The sequence below is a fragment of the Malus domestica genome, chromosome 13 (genome assembly GCF_042453785.1).
Source record: "Malus domestica chromosome 13, GDT2T_hap1".
In the NCBI taxonomy this organism is placed as follows: Eukaryota; Viridiplantae; Streptophyta; class Magnoliopsida; order Rosales; family Rosaceae; genus Malus; species Malus domestica.
In genome coordinates, this window is record NC_091673.1 from 19,951,615 (window position 1) to 19,971,239 (window position 19,625).

The 19,625-nt window shown below is 39.3% G+C and overlaps 1 protein-coding gene and 1 pseudogene across 6 annotated transcripts; both read left to right on the forward strand.

The window, feature by feature from the left end:
* The first annotated feature begins 1,816 nt into the window (after nt 1-1,816).
* LOC103424125 (uncharacterized) lies at nt 1,817-14,478 on the forward strand (annotated as a pseudogene).
* A 679-nt stretch (nt 14,479-15,157) lies between these two features.
* LOC103424127 (putative pentatricopeptide repeat-containing protein At3g23330) lies at nt 15,158-19,178 on the forward strand. 6 transcript variants are annotated; one of them, XM_070810999.1, is made up of 4 exons: nt 15,158-18,016; nt 18,582-18,669; nt 18,750-18,932; nt 19,093-19,178. In XM_070810999.1, the coding sequence occupies exon 1, from the start codon at nt 15,429-15,431 to the stop codon at nt 17,766-17,768; it is 2,340 nt and encodes a 779-aa protein (XP_070667100.1). In that variant the 5' UTR covers nt 15,158-15,428; the 3' UTR covers nt 17,769-18,016; nt 18,582-18,669; nt 18,750-18,932; nt 19,093-19,178. The 6 variants fall into 6 exon arrangements, with proteins under 6 accessions (XP_070667100.1, XP_070667102.1, XP_070667099.1 ...); XM_070811001.1 differs by having other exon boundaries at nt 18,769-18,932; XM_070810998.1 differs by having other exon boundaries at nt 18,582-18,932.
* The last annotated feature ends 447 nt before the right edge of the window (nt 19,179-19,625 follow it).

A 19,625-nucleotide genomic window follows, 5' to 3' on the forward strand; every position in this document is an offset into this window, starting at 1 on the left:
CCCGTTTAGGTTTTTTACGGTTTCGGGTATAGGGAAAACAAACGGGTTCGGTTATGGGGATGGCACATTCAAACCCAATTCACCCAGTTGCCATCCCTAGTCCCAACTCGTCGACTGATCTCGGTCAGTGAGTAAATGAATGTGGTGGTGGTGTCAAACGAGCTACTAACTTCTATATTAAAGCGATCACAATCGAGGAATGAACTCGTCTTGGCATATGGGTTCTAGAGCTTGAAAACAAGGCTTTTAGTCACTGTGAAGTTTAGGAATTGTTTGCACCTTGTTTGGTTGATTCAAATATATTTGTGAAAATATAAGTCTGTCGAATCGATATCAAATTATAAGGACATAAATACTCACATGAGATATGTGTCTTGACCGTAAATATGGTTCAACAATTGGAATGCCGAACTCTATAATGCACTTGAGAAGATCCAATCATATAATGGATTCGACTTTCAATGCCCCGACAACGTAACCTGGTAACGTCTCAACTCGCCGAGAGGCTAATAAGATAAACTCTTCCAACAAGGACTCCTTGTTGCCAAAGATGGGGATAAATAGTTAACCAAACTTGAAGCAATGCTATCAATCCAAACTAAAGGTGCTCTTTGATTGCCTGACTCTACGATTCCAGTGCTGCTAATCCAAGCTAAAGATGTCGTCGGTTGTCAACCACAATGTTGTTAATCCAAATTGAAGATGTGTTTGACAAAGTTAGGAAGGTTAGTGTTTTTTGTCAAAGATAAGAAGGTTTCGCGTAAAGGGAGAAATTGTGCAAGGCAGATTTGTGTTTTGTTGAAGATCCCTTGAGTGTTGCACAACCTCTTCTATTTATATGAGTGATTTTAGTGCTGATCTTCTTATGTCGAAGTATAATCCCACCTAGATTATACTTCTTCAGCATTTCCTGATCTAATCCTGATTTCTGTGTATAGCTCAGTCACTCATATCGGACTTAGGACCTTGAACCCAGTCTCTTTTCTATATTTAATCCACTTCTAATATTAATCAGCCATAAACCTTGATTCCTAGAATGTTACAAATCTTATCAATATTCATCCTAATCCTTAAACAATTTTACTCACATTAGGACTTAGCCGAATCTACCCAAAAGTCCTTCACTTATTAGGACTCGGCCATCCCACCTTGGGTTAGCCTGTCTTAGAAATTTGACATGGGTCAAAGATCTTCGCGCTGGGTCGAGCCCACAGTTACACTCGGCCCCAGCCTGGTATCTCAAATCCAAACAATTTTATATTAAAACGTTGAATTAACTTCGTTCTTAAAACATTGAAACCAACTAAACTAGTAGACTAGTAGTATGGTCTTTCTCTTTGAGAGAAATCCGATCATATATTAATAGAAAAGATTACAGTCGAAAAGGAGAAAACTTAGTTCGTGCTGTTGCCTTAAATAATGGTATTATTTATGTTGTTGATTCCGCTTCTCTCCTCCTAATCTTGTAATTTGTTCGACTAAGAATGTTTGATTTACTTAAGCTTTTGATCCGACAAGTGTTTACGTTGGTAAAACTTGAGGCAACTGTTTCCTCATTAAGCTTAAGCCCCACCCAGAAACTGAATTTTTCTTTAAAATACATTGAATATTTTGGATAAGAAATATAAATGTACAGATAGAGGAAAGAAAGAAAAACAATGACAGACAGTCAGACAGTCACTGAAGCAATAAATATTAAAAAACTAAACTTGAAAGTGAAAATATTATATAAATTAAAAGAGAATGATAGAGAGTCAAAAGAACTTGCAACCTTTTGGAAAAGGCGAAAAAAAAAGTAAAAAAAAAAAGAGAGAGAGTAAACAGAGAAAGAGGAGAGAGAGTAGAGAGAAAGGAAAGAGGGGGAATGGATGAATGGAACGGGGAGGCATCAGAGTCCTATTTCTCATGATATGACATGAACACACCAAGTGCTCCTCTCTCTTCACTTCCCCACTTTCTTCTTCAACACCCAACAAACCATCCATCTCTCTCTAGGGTTTTCACTCTCCCACATCACCATTGCCTCCACTGCACTTCTCCTGCTGGTGCGTTTCTCTCTCTCTTTCTCTCTCTCTTGAATCGAACTCTGATTTGCTTTGCGTTACTTAAATTTGGGATTTTTTTGATGTGATTCTGTCATTGTCTCTCATTGTCTAATTTGGTTGATTTGCTTCGTTTTGCCCTTTAATTATTGTTTAATTTTAGTTTGTTGGTTGATCAAATTTATGGGTTTGTTTGGCGAGAAATTGTGGGTGGAAAGTTGTTTACTTTTTGTCATTGGGTAAAATTTGGTGCTAAATTTATTGGATCGTAAAGTAGGATTCGTTTTCCTGGTTGAGCTTGGAGTTGGAGTTTTCGGAATTGGTGAGTTGAGTTTTGGGGTTTGCTCGTCTGATTGATTGATTGGAGTGTCAATGTGAGAAAATAGTAAATTTCGGACAACAGATTTGCTATTTTTTATTGTTGTTGCTTTTAAGCAGATTTAAGAGCTTATTTTGGTTGGTTACAAGTTACAACTGTAAAATGTAGGCATATTGTAACGATGTTTCTTTTTTTCCCTAGAACATTGTGCTGAAGCCACTTGTAGGAACTCTTCATTTGTTTTATACTTCTGAAAACAGAAAAAGGCAAGTTTATGAATTGTTCACATGATACTTCACACGTGCGTATTGAGTCTTGTTTCTAGAACATTGCGCCAAAGCCACTTGTCGGAACACTTTATTTGTTTTCTCAATCTAGTGATCCTTCTGAAAAAAGAAGGCAAGTTTATGAATTGTTCACATGATACTTCGCACTTACTTTTACTGACTAGTTTTATTTCAAGAACCAATGCCGAAGCCAGTAGGAACTGTTTATTTGTTTTCCCAATCTAGTGATCCTGCTGAAGACAAAAAGGTTGCAAGTTTATGACTTGTTCACGTGATACTTAGGTCGTGCTTGTATTGACTAGCTTTATTTCAAGAACATTGTGTCGAAGCCACTTGTAGGAACTTTTTATGTGCTTTCTTAATCTAGTGATCCTTCTGAAAACATAAAAGGGCAAGTTTATGAATTGTACATGTGATACTTCACACGTGCTTGTATTGACTAGTTTTATTTCCAGGACATTGTGTTGAAGTCACTTCATAGGAACTCTTTATTTGCTTTCCTAAAGATCCTTGAAAAAGTTTATGAATTGTTCACGTGTGTCACGTGCTTGTATTGACTAGTTTTATGTCAAGAACATTGTGCCAAAGCCACATGTAGGTACTTTTTGTTTGTTTTCTTAATTTGGCGATCCTTCTGAAAACAACAAAGGGGAAGTTTATCAATTGTACATGTGATACTTAGCACGTGCTTGTTTTGAGTAGTTTTTAAGTACTACTTTGGCGGCATAATGAGGGATCTTGGGTACATAACTGGGCCCTAATCTATGAACATGTTAGTTAAATGTCTGGTTACATAACCAGTGGTTCTGAATTTTTGCTACAAATTTTCAGAGTTCAGAATTAGTTGGGTCATATCCAAAGGTTGTGTTGCTTTTATGCCAGAGAAGCATAAATTATCAGGAAATGGAAGGAAAGTGAAGACTTTATGGGGATGTATAGTTTTGGCTATCTTGGGTCCATAACTGGGCCCTAATCTATGAACCCAGATGTTAGTTAAATATCTGGTTACATTACCAGTGGTACTGACTCTTTGACTACAACTTTTACAGAGTTCGGAATTAGTTGGGTCATATCCAAAGGCTGCATCGCTTTTATGCCAAAGAAGCATAAATTATCAGGAAATGGAAAGAAAGCGAAGACTTTATGGGGATGTATAGTTTTGGCTGCGTTATTGGTAATCTGGACAGAAAGGAATTGGGTGATTTTAAGGATTTTGTAAATAGTAGCAGAGGGGAGTTATGGGAGAAAGTTCGTTTTTGGTCTTCATTATGGGCTTGGTTTTGTCAGATTTGAAGGATTTATCCTTCTCAGTTATTTGGCTTGACTAGAAAGCTGCTATCAATTACCTTTATGAGTTGTCATAGCCGCTTCTTTTTAGGAGGCTTTCATTTTTGCTTCGCTGACATCTTGTCCACTTGTGGAATTTTATTGTCATTAGCAGTAAAATGTCGTTTCTTTCTCATGTTTGTGATTTTCTAATTTCTGACATCTTTTGAATGAGAACCTGGCATTGGAAACCAAATGATGTGCATTTTAGTTTTATAATTGGTTAAAACAGATACTTATTGAGGATGCAATTTCAGATAGAATTGGTTAATTGACCGGTCTTTAGTTTTTGTCAATGCAGGAAGCCTGCATTCCTCAATGTGGTAATCAATCATGCATTGGAATGGAAATTTTTTTATGAGACTCTTGTTTGCTGAATTTTGGTTGCTTTAGTGATTGGGAGATAAAATGCACATATAATACACTGGTTAAGTGGTTTGACGTTAGTTGAGCGATACAAATGGAGTTTGCAAGGTCATGGTTTAAAAGATTCAAGTCCAAGGAGAAAGCGAAGTCGTCAAAGAACAAGGACACTACAGGACATGGGAAAGTGGTATCAAAAACCCTAACAACGGAAAAAGTGCCTTCAAATGTAACCAAGCAGAGGGTTGCAGCTGCAAAGCAGTATATAGAGGATCATTACAAGAAACATATGAAAAGTTTGCAGGAGAGGAAGGAGCGGTATGTGTTTAAATAATTCTCTTTATAGTGGTGGTGTTGGACAGGGTAAACTGTCTGACACCACTTGCTAAACTACTTGATGCTTCTCTTGATTGTCGTGCCTGATTGTTGAGTTTTTCTCCATTTTTATGACTTGGAGTAATGGTTGATCATACTTTTAATTTAATACAGATGTAATATACTAGAAAAGAAGTTGGCTGATGCTGATGTGTCTGAGGAAGAGCAAAACAACTTGCTAAAGTACTTGGAGAAGAAAGAAACAGAATATATGCATATTCAGAGGCATAAAATGGGTGCTGATGATTTTGAACCACTGACAATGATAGGAAAGGGTGCATTTGGAGAGGTATATCTTTTCTTTTTAATAATGTAGTACTCTATCAATTTTGTCCTGAAGTATCCACACACCATGACACGTCTTTTCTGTGTGCATATTATATTTAACCATTTGAAGAGTGTTTGTAGTCAATATAGTTCATGACTGAAAATTAAGTTCTGTATATATATATATGTTTTAAGGGTATTCTTGTAGTGATAGTCAAGACTTGGGAGAATAAACTTTTAGAGCATCTCCAAATGAGCTGTCAAAATGTCCAAACCAGCTGTAACAGTCATAAAAGGCACCAACAAAATTTTCCAACCAAGAAGCCAAATTTGATGTGGCATGACATGGAATAGCAGCCCACACCCTTGCTGTCAAATTTGACAGCAATGTCAAATATTTTTAATTCATTATTAAACACTTTTCCATGTCGCCTATCCACCTTCTTTCAAAGCAAACTGAAAAAGAAAAAAAAATATCTTCTTCATCATTTTTAATTCCTTTCACCTGGAATTCCAAAACCTTCAAACTTCTTCGTCTCTAACCATTTGCAGAATCCCCCCAAAACCCTTCTCATCGCCCCTTCTCCCTCTTCGTCGTCGTCTTTTCTCTCTGCACCTCCGCTTGATCACTTACAGTGTTAGCCAGTCAAGCTCGTCTCCACCATCAAGATGGGATTTGGGGGCCTTCGAAGAGGTGGGGTGGTTTGGAATATCGGTAAGGGTTGGGGTTTAGGTCAACATGGAAGAAGAAGTGGAAGGGGCTGGGATTTGGGTCAAGATCGGATTTGGGGGCCTTCGAAGAGGTGGGGTGGGATTTCTCTTCGATCTTGATCCACACAACCATGAAAGTTCAATTTCTGCAACACAAGATTGAAACAAGAAGGAATTGTGACTTAGGGTTTCACAATTGTAAAAGTTAATTTTGATAAATAGGAAAAAATGAAAGCCAAATGATTCATTATTTATTTATATTTTTTGCTGAAATTGTAGAAGTTATTTATATTGGTAAAATATAAATATAAAATTAAAATGATAAAAAGAAAATAATGTAATAAAATAATAGTTCAATTTGACATATTGGGTAGAGACCAAAATTTTAGAAGAGGCTATCAAATTTAAATTTTATGTTTAAAATTTGACATCTCCTTTGGAGATGCTCTTAGGCTCTAGTTGCATTATGGTTATGGTTTTGGAAGTGGCATCTATGGATGGATTAGGTCTCACATGTCATCTCAACTTTGGGTTAGCAGCAAACCACATCACGATACCTGGAGTTGGTTCTCATGTGTCGTATTAGCTCTAGTTAGCATCCACATGCATAGATTGCATTGCAACTTGGTGGATCCTCTGACTGTTTTTGGCATATATAACTCATCTTGAGAAATAAAAGTGGCCTTAATGCATTATGTATGCCTTACAACATCTGACCTATTCCTTTCTCTGATACAGGTTAGAATCTGTAGGGAGAAAGCAACTGGTCACGTATATGCAATGAAGAAGCTTAAGAAATCAGAGATGCTTCGGAGATGCCAGGTTTACATTCTCTCATACCTTTTTTTTTAATCTAATTTAATTTTTCTTCACTGGGCTTAGTACAATTGATGTTTTTTCTATTTAGGTGGAACATGTGAAAGCTGAGAGGAATCTACTTGCTGAGGTTAACAGTAATTGTATTGTCAAGCTCTATTGTTCGTTCCAGGATGAAGAGTACTTGTATCTAATTATGGAATATCTTCCTGGTGGGGATATGATGACGTTATTGATGCGCAAGGATACATTGACAGAAGATGAAGCTAGATTTTATATTGGGGAAACCGTCCTAGCTATTGAGTCCATTCATAAACATAATTACATCCATAGGTACATTGATGTTAGTTTGATTATCTAATTGTATAGTTGTACATGATATATACATATGTAGATGCCCTCTATCTAATTCTTATGTCTTATCATGATGAATGATCCTTTCCTTTTTAATTTGTTACAGAGATATTAAGCCTGACAATTTGCTGCTAGATAGAAATAGTCACATGAAATTATCAGATTTTGGATTATGCAAACCATTAGACTGTAGTATACTTCAAGAAAAGGATTTTTCTGTGGGATAAAATCTTAGCGGGGCTTTTCAAAGCGATGGACGGCCTGCACCACCAAAGCGTACACAACAGGAGCAACTGCAGCATTGGCAGAGAAACCGGAGGATGCTTGTAAGTTCTAATATCATGTTCTTGATATGGTTATCATTACTATAGTACTGACATTGTTAATACAAATTCAGCATGCTCTTGGTTATTGGTAACCTATGCCATTATCGTAAATGTTTAAACTCTAGAGTTTATCATTTAAATTGACAACTCATGATCATATTGATACTTAATTGTAGTGCATCCTTAGGTCTTAGTTACACCTGAGCTGGTCTAACTCAAATGGCATTCCTTCATTTTCTCATCAATATACAAAAATATCTTTATAATTATCATATACCTAGAGATATCTCGAGTTCATTCTTTGTGATGTCATTGTGTTCAGAATTTTCATACCATTTTTCATGTTGTAGGCTTATTCTACGGTTGGAAACCCAGACTATATTGCCCCAGAAGTTTTGCTGAAGAAAGGATATGGAATGGAATGTGATTGGTCAGTGTATAAGACTTGGCTATCCTTTTCAACTTTGTATTTCTTGTTGTACATTCAGCTGAGATATTGTTAATACTGTCCCAGGTGGTCCCTTGGGGCTATTATGTACGAAATGCTTGTGGGATATCCACCCTTTTATTCAGATGACCCCATGTCAACTTGTAGAAAGGTAATATCAAGAGTACTAGTTTTTATTTTTCATTTGATATGTCAGCAATACCTTGCTATGCCTTTAAGGGATATGTGTCATAGACATGGCACTGATAGGATGCAATTTTGTTATCATGATCCTCATAGATATATCATTCTATGGAACTTTCTTTCGGGTGATGGTCAGTGTCGATTCTGATTAAGTTTACTTGAATAACAAGAAAATAACAAACATCGAACAAACTCTAAAGACCTTGTCTTTGGGTAGCATAGTTTTTTATACTACTCTTGTAGCAAAATTATCTTAACTTTTATGAGGTCTACTTTTTTTATTTTTCCTTGTTCGTTGAGGTCCCTGACATATGGTGCTTTTGTCAAGGTTTAGTGCTAGGTATTTTCTGGGGCATGTGTAAGTTATTCCCATATAATTGTTTTGAAAATTACGTCACACAATGAAAGGGAAGACCTTTGGGTTCATGCCAGGGCGCTCAACCATGGAGGCAATCTATCTCTTACGAAGATTGATGGAAAGATATAGAGATGGGAAAAAGGATTTACACATGGTCTTTATAGATTTGGAAAAAGCGTATGATAGGGTCCCAAGAGACATTCTTTGAAGGATTTTAGAGAAGAAAGGAGTACGAGTAGCATATATCCAAGCTATAAATGATATGTATGAAGGAGCAAAGACTGCCGTAAGAATTTATGAAGAACAAATCGAAAGCTTCCCCATAACTGTAGGATTACATCAAGGCTCATCCTTAAGTCCTTACCTTTTTGCGTTGGTAATGGATGAGTTAACAGGACATATTCAAGATGATATTCCTTGGTGTATGCTTTTCGCAGACAATATAGTGTTGATAGATGAAACTCAGGAAGGGGTAAATGCGAAGCTTAACCTTTGGAGAGAAGTGTTGGAATCTAAAGGTCTTCGCCTAAGCCGATCAAAGACAGAATATATGAAGTGCAAGTTCAGTGCAAATGGAGGCCAAAATGAGTTAGGGGTGAGGATCGGAGATCAGGAAATACCAAAGAGCGATCGTTTTCGCTACTTAGGATCTATCTTGCAAAAGAACGGAGAATTAGATGGAGATCTCAACCATAGAATACAAACTGGATGGATGAAGTGGAAGAGTGCATCCGGCGTGTTGTGTGACCGCCGTATGCCACTGAAGCTCAAGGGAAAATTTTATAGGACGGCAATAAGGCCGGCGATGCTGTATGGCACAGAATATTGGGCGGTGAAGCATCAACACGTACACAAAATGGGTGTAGCGGAGATGAGGATGCTTCGTTGGATGTGTGGGCACACGAGAAAGGATAAGATTAGGAATGAGGATATCCGAGGTAAAGTAGGAGTAGTCGAAATTGTAGGAAAGTTGAGAGAAAATCGGTTACGGTGGTTTGGACATGTGCAAAGAAGGCCTACTGACGCTCCGGTTAGAAGATGCGACTACGGGACAGAGGTTCAGGGCCGAAATGGTAAAGGAAGACCTAGGAAAACTTTGGAAGAGACTCTAAGAAAAGACTTAGAGTATTTGGATCTAACGAAGGACATGACACAGGACCGAGCACAATGGCATTCTAAGATTCATATAGCCGACCCCACTCAGTGAAGAAAGCTTTGGTGTATTTAACACAATACGTTGGAAATGAAGCAAAGCTTATTTATTGATATCTCCGATAAGTTACAAATATGTACATATACATGAGTCAAAATAAACAAACAAGATGGAGCCTTCACAAAGGTTGCTTAGGAGAAGTCTCAGCAGTCGGTAGAGCCTCAGAAAGAGAAGGCATCGGAGGGGGATCATTCGGAGCCTCAGTACTGGACAGAACCCTAGAAGGAAGAGGCATCAGAGGTTGATCATTTGGAGCTTCATTATGCGGTACAGCCCCAGAAGACGAAGGCAATAAATGCCTTTGGAACAAACCCACAAACCGCTGATGATCAAGTAAAACCTGACCATCAGATTCCTTTATCTGGTCAAGCTTCCTCTTCATGTTTGTAGCATATTTATGTGCGAGCCGGTGCAACTGTTTATTCTTATGCTTGAGCCCTCTAATCTCCTGTTTGAGACTCATCACTTCAGCCGCCAATGATTCAACTTGGCGGGTTCGAGCAAATAGGCGTTGGGCTATATTAGACACAGAATCTGCACACTGAATACTCAGAGCCAAAGAATCCTTAACAGCCAATTCATCAGACCGTTTGGAAAGTAGTCTGTTATCTTTGGGAGTGAGAAGGTTCCTGGCCACCATCTCAGCGGTCATATCATTCTTCATCACGGAATCCCCAACGGTAAGAGGACCAGTAGGGGATAAGAAGGATGGGCGCCATATGTTGTCTGGAGAAGGCGTGGCTACCTCTTCAACAAGGTTCAAGTCAAAACGACGGTCGGAGGGGCCAGACATTTTCAAAGGTGTTGAAGAGAGAAGAGGTCAGACAAATCAAGATCTTAGAAGTGCAAGAAGGGAGCTTCTACTGGTGAAGATTCAAGTGTGCTTTGAAACTTAATGCCAGCCTTTATAAAAATCTGCACTCGACGGAGCTTCAGAAATCGAAGAGGCGTCTGCTCAGAAATCGAAGAGGCGTTTGCTTCTCAAAAGCTGGGCTGCTCAGAGACCACGAGGGTCGATCTCAGAAATCGAATAGGCGTTTGCTTTCTCAAAAACTGAGCTGCTCAAAGACCACAAAGATCGATCTCAGAAATCGAAGAGGCTTGCTTTCTCAAAAGCTGGGCTGCTCAGAGACCACGAAGGCCGATCTCAGAAATCGAAGAGGCACTTTTCAGCCTTGTCAGCACCTGTCACATGCACACTCAGCTTTGCTGAAATTACGGGCATTCTGTTGAAGATTTTTGATGAAGTAGAAAGCACGTGAATCTTACTGTTCAATCATCCACTTTTCACATGCACCATCAGCTCAGGGGTACCACAGATAACTTTGCCAAAAATCTTTGACAAAGTTTAGACACGTGAAGCTTGCAGCTCCCACTACATCGCTATGACCAAGAAGGGTAAAAGAATAGCAAAGAAACAGCACTAACAAAGTTTAGACACATAAATTTTGAAGGTCTAGCTATCATATTATTACCCACAAGGGTAAAGGAACAGCACCACTGCTGGATAATTGGAAAGTCCCTGTGTGTCAACCTCTGTGCTCCGTGGCAAAGTAGACTAGCAAACATGCCCTACCTTTACTCACTTTCGAGAAAACACTCCCAACAAGATTGCTTGCTCCAAAATCAAAGAGGCACCGTTCTCCGAATCTCGAGAGCCAGACTCCCAACATGATTAATTTCTCAAAAACCGAAGAGACACCGCTCTTTGAATCTCGAGAGCCAGACTCCCAGCATGATTGCTCTCTCAAAAATCGAAGAGGCACCATTCTCCGAATCTCGAGAGCCAGATCCCTGACAGGATTGCTTGTTCGAAAACCGAAGAGGCACCGCTTTCTCAACTTCGAGAGCCAGATCTTCTTGGATAAAGCTTGTCTGTAATCTTCACACGCAACATCAGCTTTCCAGATACCACAGACCACTTTTTCAAAGTGCTCTGACACACGTGAAGCTGGCAGCTCCCACTACCGTGCTATGACCAAGCAGGGTAAAGGAATAGCATTACTACTTGTTGTTAGGGAGACTCCTATATATGTCGACCTTCATCCTCAACGGACAGGAAGACCTGCAAAAATGCTCAACCCTTCCTCATATCTGAGAGGGCACTCCCAACGAAGCCTCTCGAAATACTCAGCTTTCTTTCCCCCCGATAATACCTCTGCAAACAAACTACACCAGAGCAAGAATATCTCATATCATCAGGGTTAAAAGCAAGAGTATCCCATATCATGCTTTTTCCCTGTCTTTTCCTTTGGCCTTGTTCTTACCTGCAAGACAAGGAGAAAGAGAGCAATCAGTCAGCACTTGGAATCAAGCTTCCAGTCAGGAACTGACTGCCTGGAACCCCTTACCTGATTACTTACCTGGCATTGCTCTCGAGTACTCATCTTCAACATCTTATGCTTCCAGAGAAGATACCACATCTGCTTGAGGAACCGATAGGGAAAGTGAGAAGGATACCACATTACCTTGTGCATCTCCACTAGTTAAAGATACCACCCCTGGATGGAGGAAGAGTACTTCCAGAGAAGATGCCACATCTACCTATGAGACAGATAAGGCAAGTGAAGACGATACCACACTTCGGTACTTAGAAGTTTCGTGATTATGAGATCATTCTCCCACAATATTTCCTAATGTCATTTATACAAAATCATTCATTTGTACTCACTAAATGAGAGTTTGAACCTATGTACTTGTGTAAACCCTTCACAATTAATGAGAACTCATCTACTCCGTGGACATAGCCAATCTGGGTGAACCACGTACATCTTATGTTTGCTTTCCTGTCTTTATCCTTTTACATACTTATCCACACTAATGACCAGAGCAATAACTTAATACTTTCTGTTGTACCAAAGTCCTCACTGATTTTGTGCATCAACAATCCTTAAGTCCTTACCCTTTTGCGTTGGTAATGGATGAGTTAACAGGACATATTCAAGATGATATTCCTTGGTGTATGATTCTCGCAAATGATATAGTGTTGATAGATGAAACTCAGGAGGGGTAAATGCAAAGCTTAACCTTTGGAGAGAAGTGTTGGAATCTAAAGGTCTTCGCCTAAGCCGATCAAAGACAGAATATATGGAGTGCAAGCTCAGTGCAAATGGAGGCCAAAATGAGTTAGGGGCGAGGATCAGAGATCAGGTAATACCAAAGAGCGACCGTTTTCGCTACCTAGGATCTATCTTGCAAAAGAACGGAGAATTAGATGGAGATCTCAACCATAGAATACAAGCTGGATGGATGAAGTGGAAGAGTGCATCCGGCGTGTTGTGTGACCGTCGTAGGCCACTGAAGCTCAAGGGAAAATTTTATAGGACGACAATAAGCCGGCGATGATGTATGGCACAGAATGTTGGGCGGTGAAGCATCAACACGTACACAAAATGGGTTTGGACATGTACAAAACCGAGCGCAATGGCGTTCTAGGATTCATATAGCCGACCCCACTTAGTGGGAAAAGGCTTTGTTGTTGTTGTTGTTGTTGTATTAATGGCAATTTCCTTGTGTCTCTTTTAAATATTACTTTGTTCTCTTTTTCCCTTCAATTTATCTCATAATTGCCATCTTGCTACAGCTTTGTGACTTGTAATAAAAATTTCAATCCTTGTCGGTTTATCAAAAAGGAAAAAAAATCGGTTTTTTTTTTGGGTCTATGGCTAATTATTTCTTTTTCTTGCTTTTATTCACACGTTTAATCTCAATTTATTCTTGTTTGTTTTGGCATTTATGGTTGAAAAGTACCTTGTTTCTTGTTTATCCAGATAGTTAATTGGAGAACTCATCTGCAATTTCCTGAAGAAGCCAAACTCTCTCCGGAAGCCAAGGATCTCATTAGTAAACTCTTATGTAATGTTGACCAGAGGCTTGGAACAAAAGGGGCAGATGAAATAAAGGTGTTGTGTGGTGTGTTCTATTCTAGCTTCTCTAATCTATTGATGCAATTGGAATAGTAATTGGTTGAATGAACTAGTTGGTCTTGTTATTTCCAGGCTCACTCCTGGTTTAAAGGAATTGAATGGGACAAATTGTATCAAATGAAGGCTGCATTTATCCCCGAGGTCAATGATGAGTTAGATACCCAAAATTTTGAGAAGTTAGAGGAGGTAGATATTTAGTTTCTTGTATGTTTGTGTATGTATGCATAGCGGTATTAGCCATTCTCGGGGCATGTTTTTCCTAATCCTTTTTATCCCTTTACCCTTATTTGCTGGTGGTAGGGAGACAACCAGATTGAAACTTCAACGAGAGCTGGTCCATGGAGAAAGGTTGGTACTATTAGTTTCTGTTGTATGAGTTTTGAAGTTAGAGCTCTGCTCTTGTAGTATTTATGTTGGTGTCGCACATAAAGCTTCAGCTGCGTGGGCATTTTGATTGCTAACATTTTTGTTGCGGTTGTCAAATGTAGATGCTATCTTCCAAAGATGTCAACTTTGTGGGTTACACATACAAGAACTTCGAAATTGTAAATGATGACCAATTGCCTGGGATTGGTATTGTCTTCCATCCTTTATAGCTTGTTACCTATGGACTCCTTTGATATGGTTTTTCTTAATTGTATGCGTTAATATCTGCAGCTGAGTTAAAGAAAAAGAGCACAAAACCTAAGCGGCCTTCCATAACATATGATTTGTGTTTCTAATTGTCTGAAGAAACGTCAGCTCCTCAATTAATTTTCTCTTCCATAATCTCCAAAACACAACAGAATTGATTGATTTGGTCTCTTTACAGATGATGAGTCCACAACGGTGGCCAATCAACCTGTTCAAGGAAGCTTTATGAAACTCCTTCCTCCCCAACTAGAAGTCCCTGAGAAACAAAGAGAGTGAATCCGGGCGAAGTACACAGTTTATCTCATAACTTTCAGCTGCTGTAGAGATCCAACCAAACAGAATATTTTCCGGTGATTAATTTATCTGTAGATCCGTGGATGAGGGGCAAAGGCCTCGGAAACAAATGGTTTTTGTTACATATTTTCTGCAAAGTATATATTCTTTGGAAATGGTTGTGTATTCTTTATTTTTACCCCCTTTTTTGTCAAGATTAAAAAATCCGCGTCCAATTGTTACATATTTGTTCATGTATTTAACTTGTGTTGATGATTATCATACTAATGCTATATATAAAGAAAGAGTAATTTGAAACCTTTTATTGATAGGCTTTTAGCCCGAAATTTGTTACTTCGCGTCTAAAATCGAAGCTTAGAAATCAACTACGTCAATAAACGGGATGAAGTTGAACCCTTTTTTCTTTATATTTTTGTTTACAGCAACGCTTCATGTCTTTAACGTCCTACATACATCAAGGTGGACTCTGTTGTGCATTCTGCATTGCCCTCAACAAACTTGTACGTTTTAGTCCTTCAATAAAAGGACAATAATAAAAACCTCACCAACTAAAACCTGAACAAATGTTTTAGGATGAAAATCACACGTTTATCGTTGTTAACAACTCTTATATAAAGGACTTTGATGACATGATTATATTGTTATTGTACATCTTGTGCCAATGATTTAACGTTATATGTTAAATTTTCTCTATGTTGCGTTGTATTATTAGCACAAAATGTCATAATGTAGTGTGTTCGTGCTATGTTGCTCTATCTATAAAAATGATAAAAGCACAACTGTGTAAACCCAAGAACTGATTTTCACAAATCTTTTTTAGCGTCTTACAACCCTCTTTTTTATTTATGGTGATTGAATTGATAAATCAAACACAAATAATGATAATAATAATAATAAAAAAAAAAACATACATGATTCGGGTGTGGAGAGGAGAAAAAAAATTGTTAAAATGTCACGTTATAAGCACGTGAGTCAAATTTGTAAGGCAAACATAAATTTGAAAACAAAAAAGTCACTTCCTCCCCGCCACCCTCTCTCCCTCTCCGGCACGGCGGCTCCACCCATGACTCGGGAAATCCAGGAGGCAGATTCTCATCTCCGTAAGGAAGATTAACGAACAACAATGATCTCATAACCCTAGTTTCCAAAAAAAAACCAAATCGCCAAAAACCTCTAAACCCCATGAAATGAGCTCCACCTCCATCCAAACACTGCTAAAAACCCTCTTCAAGAACCCCAGCACCATCAAATGTCAATCCCATGCCAAACAGCTCCACGCCCAGATCCTCAAATCCAACTGCGGCCCTTCGGCTCCCGACCTCTCCTTTGTCCTCTCTGTTTACTCCACCCTGAACCTCCTACACGACACCCTCACCGTCTTCAACTCCCTCCCTTCTCCTCCCCCCACTCTCGCTTGGAAGTCGGTTATCCGATGCTACGCCTCCCACGGCCTCTACCACCGTTCCTTGGCCTCCTTTGTGGAAATGATGGGTTTTGGGATATACCCAGACCACAATGTGTTCCCTTCTGTGCTCAAATCATGCGCATTGCTTGGGGACTTGAGGTTGGGCGAGTCCGTCCACGGGTGTGCTGTACGGTTCGGTATAGATTGTGATTTGTATACTTGTAATGCACTTATGAATATGTACGCAAAGTTAGAAACTTTGGAGGGGATTGGTGGGCAGAGGTTTGGTGCGCCCAAGTTGTTTGATAGAATGCCTCAACGAAATCAAGTTTGTAGAATTGGGTCTTTGGAGGTAGAAGGTGTGGCTTTGTGTAGTAGTCAATCAAATAAACTGGTTAATGACTTGCAGATGCAGGGTAATGGTATTGATAGGATTGTTGGTTTGACTGCATCTGTAGATGTAGACCCTCCACTTCGTGCATACCGGCAATTCAATGATCAGTGTCATAAAGCTTTTGAGCAAGAGGAAGGGAAAAAAGTTGCCAGAGTGGATAGTGTGAGAAAGGTCTTTAACTTGATGCGAAAAAGAGATATTGTTTCCTGGAATACAGTCATTGCTGGGAATGCACAGAATGGGATGTATCAAGAAGCTTTGGCAATGGTCAGACATATGGGGAATGCTGACTTGCAGCCTGATGCTTTTACTTTGTCTAGTGTCCTTCCAGTTTTTGCAGAATATGTAGATGTTATCAAGGGAAAGGAGATTCATGGGTATGCTATAAGACGTGGGCTTGATGCAGATGTATTCATTGGGAGTAGCTTAATTGACATGTATGCCAATTGCACTCGAGTGCAAGATTCCCTGTGGGTGTTCAACCTGCTACCTAAGCGTGATGCCATTTCATGGAACTCGATCATTGCAGGATGTGTGCAGAACGGTATGTTTGATGAAGGACTGATATTCTTTCGCCAGATGTTGATGAATAAAGTTAAGCCTGTGCATGTATCCTTTTCAAGTATTATTCCAGCTTGCGCTCACCTGACAGCTCTACATTTGGGAAAGCAGCTCCATGGATACATAACTAGGGGTGGATTCGAGGATAATGTGTATGTAGCGAGCTCATTGGTGGACATGTACGCCAAATGCGGTAACATTAGGATGGCAAGGTGGATTTTTCACAAAATGGAGAGACATGACATGGTGTCATGGACAGCCATGATTATGGGATATGCTTTGCATGGTCATGCACATGATGCCATTTCCTCTTTTGAGCAGATGAAAGAAGAGGCTGTAAAGCCCAACTATGTTTCTTTCATGGCTGTATTGACCGCATGTAGCCATGCTGGATTGGTAGACAAAGCTTGGAAGTATTTTAATAGTATGACTGGGGAATATGGGATTGCTCCCGGTATAGAGCACTATGCTGCTGTTGCAGACGTTCTTGGTCGAGCTGGAAGGTTGGAGGAAGCTTATCAGTTTATCTCCACCATGCATATATTACCAACGGGAAGTGTATGGTCAACATTGTTGGCTGCTTGTAGAGTTCACAAGAATGTTGAATTAGCTGAGAAGGTTGCTGAGAAAATATTTACAGTTGATCCTGGGAACATGGGTGCTTATGTTCTATTGTCAAACACATATTCTGCTGCTAAGAGGTGGAAAGATGCAGCAAAATTGAGGATCACTATGAGGGATAAGGGATTGAAAAAGAAGCCAGCCTGCAGCTGGATTGAAGTTAAAAGCAAGGTTCATGCTTTTGTGGCGGGAGATAAATCCCACCCACATTATGATCGAATAATTGAGGCTCTAGGAGTCATTTTGGAGCAGATGGAACGAGAAGGGTATGCGCCCAACACAAATGAGGTGCTCCATGATGTTGAAGAGGAGCAAAAGAAGTACTTATTGTGTCACCACAGTGAAAGGCTTGCCATAGGATTTGGCATCATTAGCACTCCTGCTGGGACAACAATTCGAGTAACAAAGAACATTAGGGTATGTGTGGACTGCCACATAGCAATAAAATTTATGTCAAAGATCGTTGGGAGGGAGTTCATTGTCAGGGATAACAGCCGGTTTCACCATTTCAAGGGTGGAGAGTGTTCCTGTGGAGATTACTGGTAAGGAATCTCTTTCCAGACACAGTCATTGGCACATTTTTAGGTAAAGAGGAGGAAAGAGGGGTAAAAAACACCAACACAGAAGAAGTGTCTTCAAATGCCACCAAGCAGAAGGTTGCAGCTGCAAAGCAATATACAGACGATCATTACAAGAAAAAAAATAAGAAGTTTACAGGAGCAGTATGAGTTTCCTTCATCTCTCTTTACAGTGGTGGTGTTAGACAAAGTAAACTGCCAATGATCTTTGGAGAGGTACACGTTTTCTTTTGATAATGAAGTAGTGTATCATTTTTGTCCGGTTGCATCCACATACCACGACCTGTTATATTATTATATTTGACCATATGAATAGCGCTTGCAGTCAATATAGTTCACGACTGCAGATTAAGTTCTATATATAGATACTGCATACGCTGTTCCTACCTCCCTCCAAACAAAGAAGAGATGCAAAAAAACTTAAACTTAAACTTTGTCCCTCTGGGATTTCATTTCTATTGCTTTTTAGTTATTTTAAATTGATGGACGGATTCTGGGAGCGCTGGTTAGGATAATAAACGTTTTAGCTCTAGTTGAATTGTGGATTCAGTTTAGGAGTTGTGGCATCTGTGCGTGGGTTAGGTCTCGAGTTGCAAAACACATTACCATGCCTGTACTGGAATTAGTTCCATCTGTCATGTTAGCTCTAGTTAGCGTTGATAACAAAAGTAGCATTATTGCATTATGCCTTACTACATTGTAAATTTGTAATCAACATATTGGTTTTTCCTTTTCTTTGTCTTTGTCTTTGTGTTACCTATTTCTTTCTCCACTCGTACAGGTTAGAGTCTACAGGGAGAAAGAAAGCAACTGATCATGTACCTGCAGTTACGAAGCTTAAGAAATCAGAGATGCTTGGGGAAGGCCAGGTATACATTCATCCATTCGAACATGTTCCTCAATCAAATTGAATTTTTCTTCACTGGCCTTAGTGTATCGTTTTATATAGTTTGTGCATGTGAAAGCAGAGAGAAGTCTACTTGTAGAGGTTGGCGGTAATTCTATCCTCAAGCTCTGTTGCTGCTTCCAGGATAAATAGTCGTCTTATTTGTTTAGGTTTAGGATTTTAAAAGGCAATACCGGCCCTGACTCATTTGTTGGAATGGGGCCGGACCAAAATTCAAACGATGAGGCGGGCTTGGTCGTACCCAGTGCACAAGGCTCCCGCTTTACGCAGGGTCTGGGAGAGGTAAATGTCGGCTAGCCTTACCCCCATTTATGGAGAGGCTGCTCCCAAGTCTCGAACCCGAGACCTACCGCTCATGGGCGTAGGCACTTGCCATCACACCAAGGCGGGCTTGGTAGTAAAGTAAAAATATTTGTTTCTGTTTTTCATTCTGTATACTGTATGCATTCATTAATTAAATTTATTGGAGTAGTGTCTTTGTCTTTGAAATATATATATATATATATATATTTCGAGAGAGAGAGAGAGAGAGAGAGAGAGAGAGAGAGAGAGTTGCTTCTTGCTTGTATTGTACAGATATATTATGAATATTGAGTAGTTGTGGTTTTAGGTAGAGGCCACCATCTCCCATTGATCCACAAAACTACAATTCCAGTCTCCAAATCCAATAAATAAACAATTGTTAAGGTCAAATCAGTCACCAACTATTTATCTGTTCTGCACTAATACTCTAATAATATGGATTGGAAGCTGGAAGCCACCCTTGAATACAATTCTGTGAGTGAGTGAGACACACTTTACTCACTCACCTGAAATTTTCAAAGTAAATATTGATTTCACTTTCTAGTTGTAATGATTTTAAGCAATGACTTAAGAGTACCAAAACTATCAGTTGTCATGTTAATTTCTCAAAATATG